The sequence below is a fragment of the Hylobates moloch genome, unplaced genomic scaffold (assembly GCF_009828535.3).
Source record: "Hylobates moloch isolate HMO894 unplaced genomic scaffold, HMol_V3 SCAFFOLD_9, whole genome shotgun sequence".
Lineage (NCBI taxonomy): Eukaryota > Metazoa > Chordata > Mammalia > Primates > Hylobatidae > Hylobates > Hylobates moloch.
In genome coordinates this window covers 19,243,964-19,257,933 of record NW_026652284.1, presented here as the reverse complement: position 1 = coordinate 19,257,933, position 13,970 = coordinate 19,243,964, and the positions used below count along the sequence as shown (strand labels likewise).

At 41.1% G+C, this 13,970-nt stretch overlaps 1 protein-coding gene across 9 annotated transcripts in view; it reads left to right on the top strand.

Moving 5' to 3' along the window:
* Positions 1 to 13,970, top strand: part of HP1BP3 (heterochromatin protein 1 binding protein 3) — a 51,348-nt gene that overhangs the window by 29,130 nt on the left and 8,248 nt on the right. For all 9 annotated transcript variants that reach the window (XR_009214820.1, XR_009214821.1, XM_032759173.2 and 6 more), the window contains 3 exons: positions 2,324 to 2,414; positions 9,936 to 10,095; positions 12,474 to 12,585. Coding sequence is in view for 7 of the 9 variants with exons in the window: in XM_032759173.2 (XP_032615064.1) it covers positions 2,324 to 2,414; positions 9,936 to 10,095; positions 12,474 to 12,585 (363 nt within the window). In the remaining 2 variants the exon portion in view is untranslated. The remainder of the gene's footprint in view (positions 1 to 2,323; positions 2,415 to 9,935; positions 10,096 to 12,473; positions 12,586 to 13,970) is intronic.

The following is a 13,970-nucleotide window of genomic DNA, read 5'->3' as shown; positions in this document are numbered from 1 at the left end:
GGTGGCGGAAGGGTTGCTTGAGCCTGGGAGATCGAGGCTGCAGTGAGCCATGATCATACCACTGCACTCCATCCAGAGTGACACAGTGAGAGCCTCTCTCAAAAAAAAAAAGGACCAGGTGTGGTGGCTCACACCTGTAATCCCAGCACTGTGGGAGGCTGAGGTGGGCAGATCATGAGGTCAGAAGATCAAGACCATCCTCGCTAACATAGTGAAACCCCGTCTCTACTAAAAGTACAAAAAATTAGCCGGGCGTGGTGGCACGCACCTGTAGTCCCAGCTACTTGGGAGGCTGAGGCAGGAGAATCACTTGAACCTGAGGGGGTGGAGGTTGCAGTGACGCAAGATCGCACCACTGCACTCCAGCCTGGGCGACAGAGGGAGACTCGGTCTCAGAAAAAAAAAAAAAAGGAGTGTTCAATTCATAGGGTTTAAGTCTCTTAGTATGTGCTAAGCACTTCTTAGGATAGTCCTTGGCACCTAGTAAATGTTCAGCTAATGTTATTCTTATTAGTCTCAGTTCCAACTTCTCATAGTATGACCATAACAGCATGCTAAATAGGATTCTAATATTTAAAGACATCATTTTTTTGTTTTGCTTTTTATTTTTATTTTTTTTTGAGACAGTCTTGTTCCGTTGCCCAGGTTGGATTGCAATGGCATGGTCTCAACTCACTGCAGCCTCCGCCTCCCAGGTTCAAATGATTCTCCTGCTTCAGCCTCCTGAGTAGCTGGGACTACAGCTGCCTGACACCATGCCCCGTTAATTTTTTTGTATTTTTAGTAGAGCTACGGTTTCACTATGTTGGCCAGGCTGGTCTCGAACTCCTGATCTCGTGATTCACCCGCCTCGGCCTCCCAAAGTGTTGGGATTACAAGCGTGAGCCACTGCCCCTGGCCAAGACATTGGTTTTTTTATATAACATGCAAGTCACCTTCTTAATTTGATAACAGTGATTTTTTTGCAACCCTAGAAGAAGAACTGGGCATGTTGGGTATATAGAGACTCAGAGCTGGCCTTGAAGAAGGTGTCATTGGAAATTTTCTAGGTCTGTCCTACAGCGTTAGAAGTCAAATGTTAAAGTCTAATCTTCAGCCAGGCGTGGTGCCTCATACCTGTAATCCCAGCACTTCAGGCTGCCTTAGTGAGAGGATTGCTCGAGGCCAGAAGTTGAAGACCAGCCTGGGAAGCATAGACTCCCCCTCTACCAAAACAACAACAACAAAAAACAATTTAGCCAGGCATAGTCGCACACACCTATACACCCAACTAGTCCCAGCTACTTGGGAGGCCGAGGCAGGTGGATTGCGTGAGCCCAGGAGATCGAGGCTGCAGCTAGCCATGATTTGCCACTGCACTACATCCCAGGCAACAGAGTGAGACCCTGTATCCAAAAAAATAAAAATCCTCATGTGAGATGTAACTCACTCCGTTTTTGGCTTTTCTCTATTTATGTCAAAAAGTGATCGTAGCCCAAGATGCAGTTTCATACCCTGTGCTTTTCTCCAAACCTACTAATTTATTTGGAGAACTCTTAGATTCTTAATTTTCAACTCTTAGTTATTTCAAGTGTTCTCTTGATTTTCTTAATTTCATCTATGCGTTTCTAACAGGCCAATGTTCACAGTTAGCCTCAGAGAATTCCAGAGTTGAATGAGACTTTTAAGATAACCATCCTTTGCTTGATTACTCAGTTTGATCACGGTTGTGGTCCAGTGGCAACCAGTGGTGGGTGGGTTTTTGGAGTGCCTTGGCAATTTAGAAATTGGTTCTATATGGTATGAGATTCTGTATGTATAGATAATGACTTAGCTTCTTTACTTGAAAGAAAAGAGTACCTCTTGTTAAGGATGCCAGCAATTTGTTACTACTTTTTTTCATTTTAACAAACTAATACATATAATAATAATCAGAGGCTGGGTGCAGTGGCTCATGCCTGTAATCCCAGCACTTTGGGAGGCCAAGTCAGGCAGATCACTTGAGGTCGGGAGTTCGAGACCAGCCCGACCAACATGGAGAAACCCCATCTCTACTAAAAATGCAAAATTAGCCGTGTGTGGTGGCACATGCCTGTTATCCAAGCTACTCGGGAGGCTGAGGCAGGAGAATTGCTTGAACCCGGGACGCCGAGGTTGCAGTGAGCCAATATCGTGCCATTGCACTCCAGCCTGGGCGACAAGAGCAAAACTCCATCTCAAAAAATAATAATAATAATAATAATAGTAATCAGAACTTTAGATCTGGGAATAAACCTGTATCTATTTCTTTACATTTTTCTTTCATTAATGTATTTATCACTATTTTTTTTGTTTTTCTTTGCAGGCCTCAGCTGTTGAAGAACGCTCTGCAGAGAGCAGTAGAGAGAGGCCAATTAGAACAGATAACTGGCAAAGGTGCTTCGGGGACATTCCAGGTTAGAGATCAGAGGCCTGGTTGTGGAGAAGTGCTTCTTAAAGTTTTTGGTTTCAGGACCTCCTTATACCGTAAAAATTTATTGAGGATCTCAAAGAGCTTTTGTTTATGTGGGTTATATCTGTCAACATTTACTGTCTTAGAAATTAACACTGAGGTTTGGGTGCGGTGGCTCACACTTGTAATCCCAGCACTTTGGGAGGCTGAGGCAGATGGATCACCTGCAGCTGGGAGTTCGAGACCAGCCTGGTGAAACCCTGTCGTCTCCACTAAAAATACAAAAATGAGCTGGGCGTGGGGGCACATGCCTGTAGTCCCAACTACTTGGGAGGCTGAGGCAGGAGAATCACTTGAATGCGGGAGGTGGAGGTTGCATTAAGCCGAGATCGCACCACTGTGCTCTAGCCTAGGTGACAGAGCAAGATTCCATCTCAAAAAAACAAACAAACAAAAACAAAGAAATTAACACTGAGGAAAAATTTAAATATTTATTGATTTACTTTAAAATACTAGTAGAAAATCCATTACATATTAACATAAATGACATATTTTTTAGTGAAAAATAGCTGTCCTCCCCCTGCCACCAGCCTTTTTTTTGAGACAGTGTTTCGCTCTGTTTCCCAGGCTGGAGTGCAGTGGCACAATCACAGCTCACTGTAGCCTCTATCTCCCAGGTTCAAGAGATCCTCCAACGTCAGCCTCCCAAAGTGCTGGGATTATAGGTGTGAGCCTATAATCCGTCTTCCCCAATTTTTTTTTTTTTTTAATGAGAAGTCGTCAGGCACTGTTTACATTTTTGCAAACATCTTTACATCTAGCATAACAGAAGACAGCTAGTATCTGTTCCAGTTTATTTTGGGTTACTTATTTGAAGAAAATCTAACCTTACACAGAAATACAATTAGAAAAGGATGGAATATTTTAAGATAACTTTCAGATAGTTGTAGAAATTATTCTTTGCTACTACACCAAAACTCAACAAATCGTTATTTTTTTAACAGCTTTATTGAGGTTGATTTGCATACCATATACAATTTAATTTATATAATTACAGTTTATAATTCAGTGATTTTCAGTAACTTTATAGAGTTGTACAACTATCACAGTGCAATTTTCGAACATTTCTGTCACCCAAAAAAGATCCCTTGTAGCCATTTGCAGTCACTCCCTATTCCACCAGCAGCCTCAGGCAACCTCTAGTCTATTCCCTCTCTCTGCAGATTTGCATTTTGTTCACATTTCATGTGGATAGAATCTAGAATCATGTACTATGTGATCTTTTGTGTCTGGCTGCTTTTGGCATGATGTTTTTGAATTTTATCCACGTTGCAGCATGTACCGGTACTTTCATTCTTTTTTATTGTCCAATAGCATTTCATTCTATGGATGTCACATTTTGTTTATCCATTCATGAGATGATGATGGACATTTGGATTCTTTCTACTTTTCAGCTAATTATGAATAATATTGCCTGTGAACATTTATGTTCAAGTCTGTGTGTGGATATGTTTTTAGGACTTGCTGGGCCATACGGTAAATTTATGTTCTAAGAAACTGGCAGTGTTTATAAGGGTTCAAGTTGTTTTGTTTTGTTTTGAGATAGGGTCTCACTCTGTCACCCAGGCTAGAGTGCAGTGGTGTGATCTCCGCTCACTGCAACCTCTACCTCCCTGGCTCAAGTAATCCTCCCATCTTAGCCTCCCTAGTAGCTGGGATTATAGGCGCGCACCACCACCATGCCTGATTAATTTTTGTATTTTTTGTAGAAATGGGGTTTCACCATGTTGCCCAGGCTGCTCTTGAACTCCTGGGTTCAATGAAGTAGTCTGCCTGCCTCAGCTTCCCAAAGTGTTGGAATTACAGGTGTGATCCACCACACCTGACCAGGGCTCAAGTTTCTCCATCTCCTCCTCAACATTTGTTACTCTTTTTTATTATAGCCATACTAGTGGATATAGGGTATCTCACTGTAGTTTTGATTGGCATTTCCCTAATAATTACTGATGTTGAGCATCTCTTGTGCTTAAGGCCATTTGTTTATTGTCTGTAGTGAAATGTGTATTCAAATCTTTTGCCCATTTTTAAAATGGGGTTGGTTGTTCGTTAACAAGAATTCATTACTCTAGATATAAAGTCTCATCAGATTTTTTCCCCATTCTGTGACTTTCTCAGTAGTATCTTTTGAAGTGTTTACTTTTTGATGAAGTCCTATTTATCATTCTTAAAAATTGCTTTTTCAGTTTTATGGTTATCTAAGAAACATTGCCTAATTAAAGGTAATGAAAATTTACTTGTACGTTTTAGAGTTTTATAATTTTGGCTCTTAAATTTAGGTCTGTGATCTATATTGTTTTGTTTATAGTGAGAGGTAAGGGTATGATTTATCTTTCTGCATGTGGGTATCTGATTATCCCAGCACCTTTTATTGAAAAGACTGTCCCTTCCCTATTGAATTGCTGTAGCATCTTATGAAAATCAATTGACCATAAATATAAGGGTTTATTTCTGGATTCTGAGTTCTCTTTTGTTGTTCTGTATGTGTATCCTACATGCCAGTACTGCACTGTCTTATTGACTGTAGCTTTATAGTGAATTTTGAAATTTGGAATTATAAGCCCTGTAACTTTTTCAGGAATGTTTTGACTATGCCGGGTCCCGTACAGTTCCATACAAATTGTCCATTTCTGCGGAAAAAAAAAAAAAAAAAAACACAGCTGGAGTTTTGGTAGGAATTGCCTTGAACCTTTAGATCAATTTGGGGAGACTCACTGTCTTTACAATGTTGAGTTTTCCAATCCATGACACAGAGGTCTCTTTATTTAATTTCTCTCAGCAGTCTTTTGTAGTTTTCAGTGTACAAGTCGTGGATTTTTTTTTGTTAAATTTATTGCCTAGTATTTTATTCTTTTTCCATGCTGTCATGAATGGTGGAAGTGTTTTCTAATTTTCGTTTTCAGGTTGTTAATGCTAACCTGTAGAAATACAATTGATTTGTCCATTGCTCTTGTATCCTTACCCTTGCTGAACTCACCAGTTGTAGTAGTTTCTTTGTGAATTCCTTACAGTTTTCTATATATAGGATCCGTTATCTGCAAATAAAGAGCATTTTACTTCTTCGTTTCTAGTCTGGATGTCTTTTACTTCTTCTGATTGCCTGATTTCTCTAGATTAACCTCCATTACAGTGTTGAATAGAAGTGGTAACAGCAGACATCTTCGCCTTGTTCCACATCCTGGAGAGAAAGCATTCAGTCCTTCACAAGTTAGCTGTAGGTTTTTCATAGATACCTATTGTCAGGTTGAGCAAGTTCCCTTCTATACTGCTAGTTTCCTGGGAGTTTTTGTCATGAATGGCTATTGGATTTGTCAAGTGGTTTTTCAGTGTCTGTTGAGATGATTGTGTGGTTTGTGTCCTTTGTTCATATGGTCTGTTAACATTATTTGTTTTGTGGTAAATTCTTTAAAGTTTAGTTGCCATGTGAAACCTGAAACCATAATCAGTGAATTTCTTGGACTATGTTACCTTAAAATTCATTGAACTTTGAATAGATATTTTAATCCTTCATAATTTTGTTGCACGATACATTGGTCATTTGAAAAATAGTGGCACAGAGTTACATAGATTTTCCAAATGTTGGCATTTTATTATATACGATAAAAATTATAATCAGTGGTATTGGCCATTGATCTTATAAGAACAGTATTTAAGTATTGGGAAGATAACGGACTCACAGTGATGGACACAAGTTTTTCAGAATTTAAATTTTCTCTTGAAAAGTTGAATTTTATGATTGGCAACGAATACTATTATTTTTTGACATGACTGGCTCTTTTAGTTCATTTTCAAGATACTGTCTACCTCATAACAAAGTCTGAATAGTGATAGGTTAGCTGTCAGTTATTTCTTCAAGTAAAAAAAGTATTCCAGGCCAGGCGCGGTGGCTCACGCCTGTAATCCCAGCACCTTGGGAGGCCAAGGTGGGCGAATCACGAGGTCAGGAGATCCAGACCATCCTGGCTAACATGGTGAAACCCAATCTCTAGTAAAAATACAAAAAATTGGCTGGGCATGGTGGCACATTCCTGCAATCCCAGCTACTCGGGAGGCTGAGGCAGGAGAATCCCTTGAACCCAGGAGGTGGAGGTTGCAGTGAGCCTAGATCACGCCACTGCACTCCAGCCTGGGTGACAGAATGAGACTCCATCTCAAAAAAAAAAAAAAAAAAAGGTGTTCCAAGAAAAGTGCAGCTAATTCAGCTCATAACTTTAATAATTACACAAGTGCTTTTCCTGGATACCACCATGTCTACATATGTAGCAGATACGGATTATGTGGTTCTTCCTGTTTCATCCCATAAAATATTCTAAAGACACATACTCAAAAGTTGAGATTTAATAAAATAATTTTTAGTACTTTATCAAGGGCATTCTAAGTGAGTTGGTCCTCTTTTTTTAAACCATAAGACAATAACCACATTTTTTGTGCCTCTGCCTTTATCTGTGGTAAACTGACAGCAGTTTTACCCACCATTGCTTCTGCACCGTCAGCGTAAATGTCAAAATAGTGAAAAGGCCAGGTGCGGTGGCTCACATCTGTAATCCCAGCACTTTGGGATGCTGAGGCGGGTGGTTTACCTGGTCAGGAGTTTGAGGCCAGCCTGGCCAACATGGTGAAACCCCATCTCTACTGAGAATGCAAAAATTAGCCAGGTGTGGTGGCGGGCACCTGTAGTCCCAGCTACTTGGGAGGTAGATGCAGGAGAATTGCTTGAATCCGGGAGGCGGAGGTTGCAGTGAGCCAAGACCACGCCATTACGCTCCAGCCTGGGCAACAGAGCAAAACTCTGTCTCCAAAAAAAAAGACAATGAAAAAGCAGATCACATCTTAGGTTTTTGTTTGTTTGTTTTTTGAGATGGAGTCTCGTTGCAGTGAGTACAGTGGCTCGATCTCGGCTTACTGCAACCTCCACCTCCCGGGTTCAAGCGATTCTCCTGCCCCAGCCTCCCAAGTAGCTGGGATTACAGGCATGCACCACCATGCCCAGCTAATTTTTGTATTTTTAGTAGAGATGGGGTTTCACCGTGTTGGCCAGGCTGGTCTCGAGCTCCTGACCTCAGGTGATCCACCCGCCTCAGCCTCCCAAAGTGCTGGGATTACAGGCATGAGCCACTGCGCCTGGCCTATCTTAGTTTTATTATGCAAATAGTTTTGATCTTGCAGATCCTCTGAAAGGGTCTCAGGAACCCAGACGATTGTAATCAGACCATTCTTTAAGAACCACTAAACAGTTTTGTAGAGCATTTCTGGTTTTCTCGTTTTCCCTTTTTGCATATTATTGCTAACTTTGTTCCCACACCTTTCATTTTCAAAGTATGCTATGTAATTTTCTTTTGTATGATACTTTTTTTTTTTTTTTTAGTTTATTTATTTGTTTTTAGAGACAGAGTCTTGGTCTGTCACTCAGGCTGGAGTATAGTGATGTAATCATAGCTCACTGTAGCCTCAACTTCCTGGGCTTAAGCCATCCTCCCACCTCACTCTTTCATGTAGGTAGGACTACAGGCACGCTGCCATTCATAGCTAGTTTTTTTATTTTTAGTAGAGAGAGGGTCTCACTATGTTGCCCAGGTTGGTCTTGAACTCTTGGCCTCAAGCAGTCCTCCCCCATTAGCCTCCCAAAGTACTGGGATTACAGGTATGAACTACCGTGCTCCCTGATACCCTAAATTTTTATCAAAATTTTTCATTGCTATTTTCTTCATAGGATTATAAAAGGGCTATTTATTGTTTTTTATAACTACAGCTGACCCTTGAACAACATAGGGATTAAAGGTGCAGATCCGGCCGGGCGCGGTGGCTCAAGCTTGTAATCCCAGCACTTTGGGAGGCCGAGGCGGGCGGATCACGAGGTCAGGAGATCGAGACCACGGTGAAACCCCGTCTCTACTAAAAATACAAAAAAAAAATTAGCCGGGCGTGGTGGCGGGCGCCTGTAGTCCCAGCTACTCGGAGAGGCTGAGGCAGGAGAATGGCGTGAACCCGGGAGGCGGAGCTTGCAGTGAGCCGAGATTGCGCCACTGCACTCCAGCCTGGGTGACAGAGCGAGACTCCGTCTCAAAAAAAAAAAAAAAAAAAAAAAAAAGGTGCAGATCCCCCATGCAGTAAAAAAAAAATTCATATATAACTTTAGATTCCCAGAAAACTTGACTATCAATAGCCTACTGTTGACCGGAAGCCTTACAAACAGTTAATACACATTTTGTATGTTGTATATATTATATAATGTACTCTTACAATAAAGCAAGCTAGAGAAAAGAAAATGTTATTGAGAAAATCATAAGAAAGAGGAAATATGGCTGGCCACAGTGGCTCTTATCTGTAATCCCAACACGTCAGGAGGCTGAGGCAGGCGGATCTCCTGAGGGCTGGAGTTCGAGACCAGCCTGGCCAACATGGTGAAACCACGTCTCTACTAAAAATAAAAAATTAGCCAGGCCTGGTGGTGGGCGCCTGTAATCCCAGCTACTCAGGAAGTTGAGGCAGGAGAATTGCTTAAACCCAGGAGACCGAGGTTGCAGTGAGCTGAAACCACACCATTGCAATCCAGCCTGGGCAACAGAGTGAGACTCCATCTCAAAAAAAAAAAAAAAAAGAAAATATATTTGCTGTTCATTAAGTGGAAGTAGATGATCGTAAATGTCTTTATCCTTGTCATCTTTGAGTAGGCTGAGGAGGACAAGGAGGTGTTGGTCTTGCTGTCTTGGGGTGGCAGGCAGAGGCAGAAGAAAATCCACATATAAGTGGACCAGCACAGATAAAATTGTGTTGTGTTCAGGGGTCAGCTATACTTCATTTTTCAGATTCAGAAAAGTGAAGTATTCTCAAATAAAATAATCTTTTTTTATTTTATTTTATTTTTAGACAGAATCTTGCTCTGTCGCCGAGGCTGGAGTTCAGTGGCATGATTTCGGCACACTGCAACGCCGCCTCTTGGTTTCAAGTGATTCTCTTACCTCAGCCTCCCAAGTAGCTGGGACCACAGGCACCTGCCACACCTGGCTATTTTTTTTGTTTGTTTGTATTTTTAGTAGAGACAGGTTTCGCCATGTTGGCCAGGCTGGTCTCGAACTCCTGGCCTTAAGTGATCTGCATGCCTCTGCCTCCCAAAGTGCTGGGGCTATAGGTGTGAGCACCCAGCCAAAAGAATCTTAATTTTTAGGGACATAACTGGTTAACCTGCTTATTGGGTACAGTTGTCGGTATCTTTGGGTTAGTTTGGCTATTATTTTAGGGTGGATGGAGGGTAGATGGAAGGAGAAAATATCCATAGGAGGGTTGGGACTTCTCAGTTAGATTGAATACCTGTTGAATGAGAAGAGAAAGTCCCTAAGCTGACAATTTATTGTAAAACATATCTGTGCTAATGCAGGAACTCCGACCCACCTGGTGCAGAGGAGTCTTGTCTTGACCTGCTTTGGGAGAGTGTTGTCTTGATGCTTTTCTCTTCCTCCTTGGAAAACAGCTGAAGAAATCAGGGGAGAAACCCCTGCTTGGTGGAAGCCTGATGGAATATGCAATCTTGTCTGCCATTGCTGCCATGAATGAGCCGAAGACCTGCTCTACCACTGCTCTGAAGAAGTATGTCCTAGAGAATCACCCAGGAACCAATTCTAACTACCAAAGTAAGACTCGGTCGTGTATATTTAACTGGGATTAGGAGAATTTTCTTTTGAAAAAACCATGGAGTGCCAGGCGCTGTGGCTCACGCCTGTAATCCCAGCACTTCGGGAGGCTGAGGTGGGCAGATCACGGGGTCGGGAGTTTGAGACGAGTCTGGCCAACATAGTGAAACCCCATCTCTACTACAAATACAAAAAAACTAACAGGGTGTAGTGGTGTGTGTCTGTAGTCCCAGCTACTCGGGAGGCTGAGGCAGGAGAAACGCATGAACCTAGGAGGTGGAGGTTGCATTGAGCCAAGATTGCGCCATTGTACTCCAGTCCGGGTGACAGTTGCAAGACTATGTACCAAAAAAAAAAAAAAAAAAACATAGAGATCATGCTATTAATGTGAGAGTATTAACTACTGACTGTGAAAACCAAGAGGGAAGGCCGGGCACAGTGGCTCACGCTTGTAATCCCAGCACTTTGGGAGGCCGAGGCGGGCGGATCATGAGGTCAGGAGATCAAGACCATCCTGGCTAACACAGTGAAACCCCATCTCTACTAAAAATACAAAAAATTAGCCGGGCGTGGTGGTGGGCACCTGTAGTCCCAGCTACTGGGGAGGCTGAGGCAGGAGAGTGGCTTGAACCCGGGAGGTGGAGCTTGCAGTGAGCCGAGATTGCGCCACTGCACTCCAGCCTAGGCAACAGAGCGAGACTCCGTCTCAAAAAAAAAAAAAAAAAAAAAAAACCAAGAGGGAACAGCTTTACAAATTTAATATTTACAAAAACAAAAATAATCAAAACTGAATTCTTAATTTAAAGCATCTGCATATAAGAAGTTGCTTTTACTTTAAAGATTTTTCTGATATTTATTGTAATTTAGATAAATCTCTAGGTTCAAAGCAACTCTAAATTATAGTATATTTTTTCCTACTTCTGAATGTTCATCAAAAACATCTAATTTTACTTTGAAACAAAGCCAGGATTTTAGAGTACTTACTACTTATATTATTTCTTATTAACCTAAGCCCCACAGCAGAAAATACTTTATTTCAGTAAAGTATGTTTACTCAAGGAGGTGGTAATTTGAGATGAGACACCCTGCCTTACCAGCATTATCAAGTATGGATTGGTGAGACTGGGTGACTTCTCAATGAACTATTAGAAGAGGCACAATGTTGTAGGGTGAGGGATATGGAAATTAACAGAAGACGACAATCCAGAATATATTATTGTAAATTAAAAGGTAATTTTGAAATCTTTTTTTTTTTTTAGATGGAGTCTTGCTGTGTTGCCCAGGCTGGGGAGTGCAGTGGTGCGATCTCGGCTCACTGCCAGCTCCACCTCCCCTGGGTTCAGTCCATTCTCCTGCCTCCGCCTCCTGAGTGGCTGGGACTACAGGCACCTGCCACCACTCCTGGCTAATTTTTTGTTTTTGTATTATTATTATTTTTTTTTTTTAGTAGAGACAGGGTTTCACCGTGTTAGCCAAGATGATCTCGATCTCCTTACCTCGTGATCTGCCCGCCTTGGCCTCCCAAAGTGCTGGGATTACAGGCGTGAGCTGCCGCGCCCGGCCTATTTCTATTTGCCAAATGTTTTAAGAGAAGATGAATTTGGTTAACAAGCCTTTCAGTTTCACTGATATTTGCAGCTGTTTTTTGGATACTGGATCACCATAAAATATATTTTGGATATGTCTCTGTAAGAAAGATGCGAATGAAGGACTTCAGGAACCATGATATTATTTTGATACGGTTTACTGATTTATGAATAATTGGTTCTGTTCATCTTTATAAGATATTCTCCTAGATGATTATCAATACCTATAGGTACACAATAGATGTTTAAGTGAATGGAAATAATTAAATATTTAGTTTTAGATCTGCTGTTTATGTGCTACCTTAGAGCAAGTCACTTAACTACTTTGAGCTCAAGTCACTTAACCATTCTGGGCTTTTTTTTTTTTTTCTGTGAAATAAGGTATTTGACTCAGTGGTCTCTAATGTCTCTTTTCATTATAACTCTTGCCAGGTATGGTGGCTCATGCCTGGAGTCCCAGCAGTTTGGGAGGCCAAGGTGGGGAGTATTGCTTGAGCCCAGGAGTTTGAGACCAGCCTGGGCAACATAGTGAGACTTTGTGTCTATATTTTGCAAAATTTTAAAATATAGGTATATGTATGTACGTATGTATGTATATAATTTAACTCTTGCCAAACTTATGGGCATTAAATAAATGTTTAATTAAATACCTTTGAACACACAGGATTCATTTAGTGTATGTCAGTTACCGTATATGACAGGATATTAAATTGATGGGCATCTGTTTGTGGTTGAGGAAATTATCTAATCTGAATAACTAGATAACTTTCGTTTCTGAATATTTTTGTTCAGTGCATTTGCTGAAAAAAACCCTGCAGAAATGCGAAAAGAATGGGTGGATGGAACAGATCTCTGGGAAAGGGTTCAGTGGCACCTTCCAGCTCTGTTTTCCCTATTATCCCAGGTAAGCACCTAGCCTATAATAGATCACTGTAAATTTATAATCTGATTGTAAGTTACACACTCAGTTTAATTTATTTTACCCTTATTACTGTTTTAGTGAACTGGAAATACAGTCGTCCTTTGTTACGTATAGGGGATTGGTTACAGAACTGCCTGCATACTCAAATGCGCATGTACTCAGCCCTGTGGAATCCATGTATCTGAAAAGTCTGTCCTCTTTGCATGCAGGCTTCGTATCCTGTGGATGTTGTATTTCTGATCTGTGTCTGGTTGAAAAAAAAGTCCACATATAAAGTGGGCTCATGCGTTTCAAATCTGTGTTGTTCAAGGGTCAACTGTATTTGAAAATAAAGATGACTTTTAAGGCAGTGTTATTTTGGAGTAAAAGGTTTTGTATAAAAATGGTGATTTTAGCCAGGCATAAGATTATTTGAGATCCTTGGATGGTCATTTTGATGTTCATTCCTTCTTTATCAAGTAAATGATAATGACAGATTCTTAGAGGATTATATGTAAGTTTTTGTTTTTGTTTTTTGAGACAGGGTCTCACTCTGTCGCCCAGGCTAGAGCAGTGGTATAATCTCGGCTCACTGCAACCTCCGCCTCCTGGTCTCAAATGATCCTCCCACCTCAATATCCCACGTAGCTGGGACTACAGGTGTGCGTCACCACACCCAGCTAATTTTTGTGTTTTTTGTAGAGATGGGGTCTCGCCATGTTATCCAGGCTGGCCTTGAACTCCTGGGCTCAAGCAGTCCTCCCACCTCAGCCTCCCAAAGTGATGGGATTATATGTATAACTTTTAATTGTCTAATACCAAGTGGGGAGAACATTGACTGTTTCCAAGAATCTTAAGTCTGCCTTCGTACTGTAGAGACAGGAACACTTATTTGAAAATTTGTCTCTTGCAAATACCTTATTTATTCTTTGAAAAAAAAAAATGTATTGAGCACCTCCTGTGGTCCAAGCATTGTTTCATGCACTGGGTTTAAAGCCTTTTGATTTCCAGTAAAGTACATAACATATACCACTAAGACCCTGTTTTAGCAAGACTATTGTGTAACTTTCTTATATTATTATTTCTGTACAAACATAAGTGTTACTTGGCTTAATACATATTATATGAATTTTTCAAACATTAAACATTAAATTTAATTCCCAAAGTCACACACACACAATGTTACATTCTGCCTGGTGTGGTGGGATGCACCTGTAGTCCTAGCTACTTGGGAAGGTGAGGTGGGAGGATCCCTTGAGCCTAGGAGTTTGATTCCAGCCTGGGCAGCATAGCAAGACCCTGTGTCTGAAAAAGACAAGAAACACACACATATATGTATGTATATTATCATTTAAGGACATGTTAATCAAAGGAATCAAGGTTCATAC